Source organism: Camellia sinensis, chromosome 9 (genome assembly GCF_055761805.1).
Source record: "Camellia sinensis isolate YWXY chromosome 9, ASM5576180v1, whole genome shotgun sequence".
NCBI lineage: Eukaryota > Viridiplantae > Streptophyta > Magnoliopsida > Ericales > Theaceae > Camellia > Camellia sinensis.
The window spans coordinates 50,329,328-50,338,120 of record NC_138969.1 but is presented as its reverse complement, the minus strand read 5'-3'; the positions used below and the strand labels follow the sequence as shown (position 1 = coordinate 50,338,120).

The following is an 8,793-nucleotide window of genomic DNA, read 5'->3' as shown; positions in this document are numbered from 1 at the left end:
GAGAGAGAGATGGATGGAAGGGAAGAAGAGATCTGCTCTTGAATGAGATCTCCTCTTGAATCAAAACAAAGAAACTCTTCTCTTGAACACCATAGGATTGAATCACCATTGTAAATCCACCATTGAAATATAATATCTCTTGGACATTTCTCAGCTGTTGGATTGATTCAATCTAACGGTTCACATTTTGACACAGGGACAACAGTCCCATCAAAATTCAAAAACCACTCTCCCTTATTATATAGATTTTGTATTTCACAACGTAATGAAATTTTTCAATAAAGTATAATGTAAAAAAAAAAAAAAAATTTTCAAATGAAGGCAATAAAAAGATAAAATAAAAAGACATTAAATGAAGATAATTTTATTAGAATAAAAAGACATTAACTGACATTAAATGACATTAACTGTCATTAAAAAGATAAGATATAAACTTAATCTAACTCTCCAGCTTGGGACCACAAATGTTCAATTAGATCATTACGAATTGCATTATGGGCTTCAGTAGATCTAATCCTCTGCCGATTCAACATAAATTGAGCATACTCCTCATTCAGATCGCGTGACACTTGACAACCCAAATTACTGGTATCAGTCTCAAGTTGTGTTGTGCTCGTCTTCAGTGATCATATTGTGCAAAATAATGCATGTCTTCATGATGTAGTACAGATCCTCATCACTCCAACCTCTAGCTGGAACTCTGACAATATTAAATCGTGCTTGGAGCACTCCAAATGCCCTTTCGACATCCTTCCGACATGCCTCTTGCATCCTCGCAAATAGTTGTCTCTTTGCGCCTTGAGGTTGAGATATTGTTTTGACAATCGTTGCCCAACGAGGATAGATACCATCAGCAAAATAATACCCCATGGTGTACGCGTGATTATTGATGGTGTAGTTGGCAGCAAGGGCACGTCCTCTAGTTAATTCAGCAAATAAAGGTGACCTGTCAAGAACAGTAATATCATTTAGAGAGCCAGGCATGCCAAAGAAAGTATGCCAAATCCACAAGTCATAGGAGGCAACTGCCTCGAGTACAACTGTTGGTTTGTGATAGTGTCTAGTGTAAGCACTGGCTTGGGCAGTTGGACATTTATCCCAACGCCAGTGCATACAATCCAAACTCCCTAACATTCCAGGAAACCCCCGTTGCTCTCCATCTTGTAATAATCTGGTGACATCTGCTTCATTTGGGGATCTTAAGTAAACAGCTTCATAGGTAGCAACAATTGATCTGGTAAAAAAATTCAAGGCGGCAATTGCAATACTTTCACTAATTCTAATGTACTCATCTACAACATCAGCAGGCACGCCGTACTGCAGGATCTGAAGTGATGCAGTCATCTTCTGTACATCGGATAATCTAGAAACACCAGTGGCATCACAGGTTTGGATGAAGTACCCATTCACTTGTTGAATATCATGTAAGATACTAACAAACAATGACCGCCTCATTCGAAAACGTCTTCGGAAGTATTCTTCTGGATAGACAGGATTATCTGCAAAATAATCTCTATAAATTTGTTCATCGTCTTTAACCCTCTCACGATTAATGTATCGATGACCATTTGTGGAACCAACATGTCTAGTTTGTTGGTTTAGGCTTAACGTCTGTATTCTTTGTTGTTGCGCTGTGAACAGTTGCATCATGATGATATTATCATCAGATGATGAAGATTCATCAAAATCTCCATTCAATATGGCTTTAGTCAAATTGTTCATTATAGGTGGATGGGTGAGTGGGTGAATAAAAAAATTGTAGAAAATCTTCTGGGTGAGTACAGAGAGTTTAAAAGATATGAAAATAATGGGTAGGTGAATATGAAAATTGTAGAAAACTTTGTGTTATATTTATAGAGAACATTGTGGGTGGGTGAATGATGGATGGCTGTTGGGTGGGTGGATGAATAATAGGTGGTTGTTGGGTGGATGGATGAATAATGGATGGTTGTTGAGTGGGTGGATGAATAATGAATGGTTGTTGGGTGGATAGTTGTTAGCGAATGAATGCTGGGTAAATAATGGATGGCTGTTGGTGGTTGGTTTTTGGTGAATGAATGATGAGTGACTGATGGATGATTGTTGGTGGGTAATTGGTGATTGTTTATTTTTTATGTGTAGTTAAAAAAATTTATTAAATGTGTAGTGATATGTTTTTTGGTAGGGTGAATTATATTTAATTTGTTTTTTCAATTTTTCAATTTTTCAATTTTTTATATTTGTCTAGTTAGAAATAATATAAATATATAATTTTTTTTACAAACAGGTAAAAAAATGTCACAAAAGACAAAAAAATAAACAAAAATAAAATTACAAAAAAACCTATATCTAAACAACACCTACAAACTTGGAGGGAAAGTTGGTTGAGATTTGTCAAAATAGCAAATAACCATTGGAGCACCATTGCTATAATTTGACAAAATAGCACTATTCATTGTCAAATTATAGCAATAGCAATAACATTATAGCAACAATGGTTGAAGATGCTTTAACCCCAAAACAAATATAGCAATGCTAATGCTGATGCCAATGTTTTGAAACCCGGACCGGTGAGCGAATCAAAAAAGTGACCGAGTGGACGGGTCACCGGTTCAACTGTCGGGTGGAAGCGGTCGAACCGTGACGTCATAACTATATTAAATATATATATATATATATTAAAAATATAAATGTAAAAATGAAAAAAAAAATTAAATTCAACAAAATAATAGAATTTTTAAATATCACTCACAATGAAATTGTAATTTGTAATAATAATGTGACATATCTTATTTTTATTTGTTGAAGACCTTTCTCTAAATGGGTTGCGCAACCTTTTGACAAGTAAAAATTACTGCACAATCTACACATTTATCAAAGTTAGAAAATAGAACATATTATAAATACAATCATAATAATGAAAGTAATAAAAGCATTATACTAAAAGCAATTAATATTACCTATTTGTCAAATAAAATCACAAACATAATGAAATAAAAATACTATAGTTTACTACATCAATTAAGAGTCAAATTTCAAACAAAAACATAAACCAAGCAAGCATAGAGATAAGATCTATAATTCCAAATCTTAAAACACAATAATGAGCATCTATCCTTCCTAAATGAAAGTAGATAAATAAATATTAAAAAAAAAAGTTCAAAACCAATCCACTACAAATACATCATGCCACAAAAACATTACTTTTTTGCCTAATTCCTTGGCAAGCCCTCCATTAGCCAAGCATTGTCATCCTCATTTTCATTGTTGTTTGTGCCAACTCCACCACTTTGAGCATTAGATTTATCATTCATGTTGACATCACCAAATGATCCAAGGTCAATATCATGTCCACCCTCTAAGACCACATCATCCTCGTCATCTTCTACAATAGTTACGACAAAATCAATAAGTAATCAATTTAATAATAACAAAAACATTGTTATATAATAATGAAATAATTAATTACTAACCATCATGTAGACCATGACATTGCCTCTTATTTTATGGAGCCGAACGTTCTTGGTAAAGCATTTGTTCCAACTCATCAAAATCAAGAAGATGAGGCTCTTCTTCGTTTTCAACAATCCAAAACTCGGTTTTGTCAATACTTTCAATGTCAACGAGATCATAGTTCTTCATTTTGTTGAAATGCCTATAATTTTCACATAAAAGTAAGACTACTTGAATAAATATTCTATTAGTAAATGTATGAGAAGGTAAATGGTTCATTTACCTATTCTTCAACCGCAAATTATAATGAATGTATACAAGATCATTAAGCCTTTGATGTTCCAATCTATTCCTCTTCTTCGTATGTATACGTTCAAAAACACTCCAATTCCTTTCACATCCAGGAGAGCTACTAGTTTGGCTAAGAATTTGAATAGCCAACTTTTGCAAATTTGGAGCACTATGGCCAAATAACCTCCACCATTCATCTTATTATTAAAAGAAAGAAGAAATAAATAAATTAGATCTAATATTACACTTAAAGAATTATTAAGCAATCACAATGAAAAAAAATTCAAATGTAATAAATAATTTTACCTGATTGTGTTGTCTTGGATGTAATAATAGCAAGCTCTTTTCCAAAACTTTCTAGTTAATCTCGAAAAAATCTTGCTTCATCCAAGAGTTTTGTCTTGCTACATGTAGCTTTTGTTTCTATCACATCAAGCGCACTTGCCATAACCTCTGGTTTTTTGCAAAATGATGATTGATCATATTGAAAAGCCAGATTCAACCAATAAGTCGCATCATGGATATTTTTGTGTAATGTCCTATCCCAACGATCTTTGATAATACTTGTATAAGGCTTGTACAATCTTTTTTTCTTCATGAAAACATTCTTAATTGCTATTCTTGCCCTATACATGCCCTCATATACATATCCCATTAAGGGTTTTTTTTTTTTTTTTTTTTTTTTTTTTTTTTTTTATCTCCATCAATAATATGCAACAATCTCATGAGTGGCTCAACAATCTTAATAATAATCAAGCAATCATTTGAAAACTTACTATCTAAAATGATAGCAACAACTTCTTTTTCTTTCTTATCTTTTGCATGCCTTGAATCAACAATGTGATGACCGGGTATGTTATTTGTCTCGTTCCTCTTTGTTTAACCTTGGGTTTACCGTTGTTATAGTGTCGGGTTTTAGTGCAAGGTTTTGATTAACCATTGGGTTGTTGTTTTGAAAACTTTTTCTCTAAAATTTTCATTTTTATTTATTGCTATCCCAAGTTCCACGTGTTTCGGAAGGTGCGAGGTTGGGTTTGGTGTGTCTTGGGTTGAGCTAAAATTTTTCCTGGCTAGAGGGAAGAGCCGCACGTGTGGAGGCTTGGGCCGCACATGCGGGAGGTGAGGTCGTACATGCAGAAAGCAGGGGATGGTTGAGTACACTACTGCACTAAATGCAGGTGCAGATGGAGGTGCGGGGTAGGGATGCTGCACGTGCGAGGGTGAGTGCCGCACATGCGGGAGGCACGCTTCGCACGTGCGGGAATGGGTGCCGCACGTGCGGGACTCCGTTGAGTCCGAAAATTCTTTCTTTTCCCTTTTCTTGGGCTGAGTGTATATCACTCTATCATAATATCTCTCTCTCTCCAAAAACACATTTCTCTCCCTTCTCTCTACATTTCTTACCAAAAACCTCACAAGATCATTGATTTCTCCAAATCCATTTGCATTTTGACCCAAGTTTCTTCATCAAAATTGGATAACTTCTCGAGGGCTTCGTTGTGTACGGTGAAGATCGTGTTTCAACACTGTTGATTTTAGGGGTTTCATCTCATTTCTTCTCCAAACTTGAGGTAGGGATTTTCTTAGAGTTATATATATATTTTTGCAAGGTTTAGTTGATTTTTGAAATTTCTTTTGGCAACCTTGAAATTTGATTATTGACTCAAGAATGTGAGTAATTTTGAAAGTGGGTTTACCTCTTGTTCCTTTGAGATAATTTCCTAAGAGTCTTGAACTTTATTGAGTCAGAAAAGATGCTTTTGGAGAGTTTCTTTCAAATGATTTGGGTGTGTGTGTTGTTGTGGTGAGAAAAACCTAGAAATTTGGGGGTTTTTAAAAGGTGTTGAGAACACATGGTTGACATTGTTAATATATTATTTTGTGTGCCAAAATGAGTAAAGGATGGGAAAATTTCTTATTCATATACATAAATGATGAGTTTCATGAAATATGAGAATTGTTGATATTGGAAGTGGTTGTTCAAATATTGCTATAGTCTTGAAATGACTAAATTGTTGGGATTGCTTGAAATATGGAAATGTGGTTATTTATTGATGGATTTAAATGAAAATGTGGTTATCTTGCGAGATAATATTGAAAGGAGAAATGAAAATTTGATTATTATGGAATTATTGTTTGAGATAATCAAAAGTAGAGAAACGTTATGTGGCATTGATAATTGTTGCGTTGCATATCCATTCAATTGGTTATTACACATTTTGAATTGAGTTTGGAAACTTTTACATTGAGAAAAGAAAGTTTGTAAATAAATTTTTCATGGAATCGCTTTGGGGTAAATATGTTGGTAAGTTCGGATAGGAGGTGTAGATGAAATTGATTAAGTTGACGTAAGTGTCCGGGGTGAAAGACCGAAAACATGCGCGGAGGAGGTACCACTTCCCTTCCGGTTAGTAACCGGTAAAGTGAGGTTTTGGTAGTGCTAGTTATGCCTACTTGCAGACACCAACCTAGAGATTACCTGAGTCGTATTTACCGCCCTCTTGAACTAAATTGATAAATTTTGAATTGTTGAGATTTCAAGTTATCATTGGGCATGATGGTTTCAAAAAATGTAAATGTGATTTTCTTTCAAAAAGCATAGCATTGCATGTGCATTTGATTTTGTGAAGTTTGTATAAAATGCATATACTTTGTTAAGAATTTTCTACTAGGCTTTATGCTCACCCTATGAGATTTTGGTGCAGGAAAAGATGTGGTGATTCCGCCGAGTTAGGGCATGGATGTATATGTTGAGAGCACAAGGCTTTTATTTTTGTTGTGGTATATTTTGTTAGCCAAGGGCTATAATTGTATGGGTTTGAGAGACTATTTTTGTGTAACCGGGCTTAAACCTTAGAATTTGTAAGCCCATGACGGTATTTATTTATTTTTGGATTGAAGGTTCTACATGCTATAGATTCATGTATTAGAAACCATTGAATGTATATTCGCATATGGAATTATTTTGTATGGCCCTCATAGTCTTGTAATGTAAAGGTTGGAGAATTACTTCTTTTCTTATAATGAGTGTTGGTTAGTGTACTTTAATGGTGTTATAATTTTTGGGGTGTTACAACTTGGTTTCAAAGCTACTGGGTTTGAATACTTGGGCCTCGCGAGAAGTGGTTGTTTTACCACATGGGATTCATCTCGCATGAATAGAAGATATTGCACATTTTGTAGTTATATGATAACATGTTTATATGACTAGATGGGTATGGGATTGGACTTTTGGAATGTTGTTCGCGCCGATTAAATTCCTTGAGGTCTTATTAGAGGGTACTTGATCAATACTCGTTCTACTAAGAATTCTTGGTTTTTCGTGGGACAAATTTCATCATAAAAGAATAATTCGTATGTTCTTACATGACTAAGTGCTTATGTGGAGTGAAATTAAATTGTTTGTGTGGTAGGGAAATATATAGAATTATTGTGGTCAAACGTGTGAGGCAAGTTGCGAGCACATATGGGTTCGTGTGCTAAATTATTTCTCTTGTCCCTTATTAGGATGTCAGCAAAAGGTCAAGCCTGTGCTGGTAGAGACGGGAGGCGTGGTGGGCCTTGCCAAGGTGTACATGAAGTATCGGTCGACGAGGTTCCGGTGCAAGAGGAAGGGTTTGGCCAAGCCAATGCGGCCGAGCAAGTGGGCTAAGCCAATGTGGCCGAGCAAGTGGGGCAAGCGAAAATTCCAGAACAAGCGGGTCAAACCGCAATGGGAGCCCTAGCCCGAGAAATGGCGGGGGCTTTGAGAGAATCGATGAACATGTTAAGGGTGGAGAACCAAGCCCGATAGAACGCCGTAGAGACAAGGGTGAGTTTCCTTACTAGAGAATTTTCGCGGGCCAAACTGGATGAGTTTCATGGTGGTCCCGAGCCCAAGAAAGTGGATGAGTGGCTTAAGCAAATGGTAAAGACATTTGAAATGCTTCACATTGAAGATAGTGAGCTAAGGGTGACTCTAGCGAGTTACTATCTAAAGGAGGATGCGGGCCAATGGTGGAAGTACGCCAAGGGTAGAGTGGAGCCGACGTGGGAAGCTTTTGTGGTTGCTTTCCAAGATAAGTATCTACCTCCCACTGTTAGGGAGAGGTTGAGGCAAGAATTTCAAGACCTCAAACAACTTAATATGTCCATGGCCGAGTTTGAGGCGGCCTTCTTTAGTTTTGCACCGGAGTTGGTGGCAACGGAAGAGAGCCATTGCATTGAGTTTGAGAAGAGTTGAGAACTAAGATCTTGTTCAAGGTTACCGAAAATATGATTTAGAACTATGACCATCTTGTGGAGATAGCGACACATGTAGAGATTACTCTGTAGGCTGAGGAGGAGAGACTTCGGGGTTCGAGGGTCAGGAATCACATGGAGACTATAGACTTAACAAGAAGAGCAGAAACACCTTTTTATCCCAGTTCCAACCACAGCAATCTAGATCCACCTTTTCTTTACCTAGTACGGACCCAGGGAAGAGTGCACCGAGTGGTTTTTCATGTTTCAAGTGTGGCCAACCGAGTCACAAGGCCTTTTCATGCCCACAGAAAGGCGGAGTACAACAGATGTTACCACTACCACCACCTAACCGATCTTAGAGTCAGTCCCAGGGTAAGGACTTACTTGCTTTCAGTGTGGTCAGTTGGGGCATATGAAGAGAGTTTGCCCGCAGTTGGGAGGCACATCTAGATCGAGACAGACTTAGAGCCACCAGCAGGCTCACTCAGTTCAGACTTCATGAGCTAATCAGGGAGCTGCTTCAGCTCAGGCAGTGTAACAAGCCTATGCTCTGAGAGATGAGCAAGTTGATCAGAGGCCACAGGAACGCGTATATGCTGTTACCATGCCAAACCAGTTACCAGGATCCTCAGTTGTGAGAGGTATTTTCATTATCTGTAATTCTTTGGCTAATGTGTTGATAGATACGGGTGTGTCTCATTCATTTATCTCTACTGCATTTGCTTCTGCATTGGGGTTAGAGGTGGCACAGTTAGCCTCTTCGCTCAGAGTAGAGTCACATGTTGGGGGTACGGTTGACTTAGATTGGGGGTGTCGTGGCTGTGAGATAGAGGTTGCTGAGCGTCG

General features: G+C 37.1%; 1 protein-coding gene across 1 annotated transcript; it reads right to left on the bottom strand.

Moving 5' to 3' along the window:
- Positions 1 to 597: 597 nt before the first annotated feature.
- On the bottom strand, positions 598 to 1,722 carry LOC114261872 (uncharacterized). Its single transcript, XM_028202191.2, has one exon. The coding sequence runs from the start codon at positions 1,720 to 1,722 to the stop codon at positions 598 to 600; it is 1,125 nt and encodes a 374-aa protein (XP_028057992.2).
- Between the last annotated feature and the right edge of the window lie 7,071 nt (positions 1,723 to 8,793).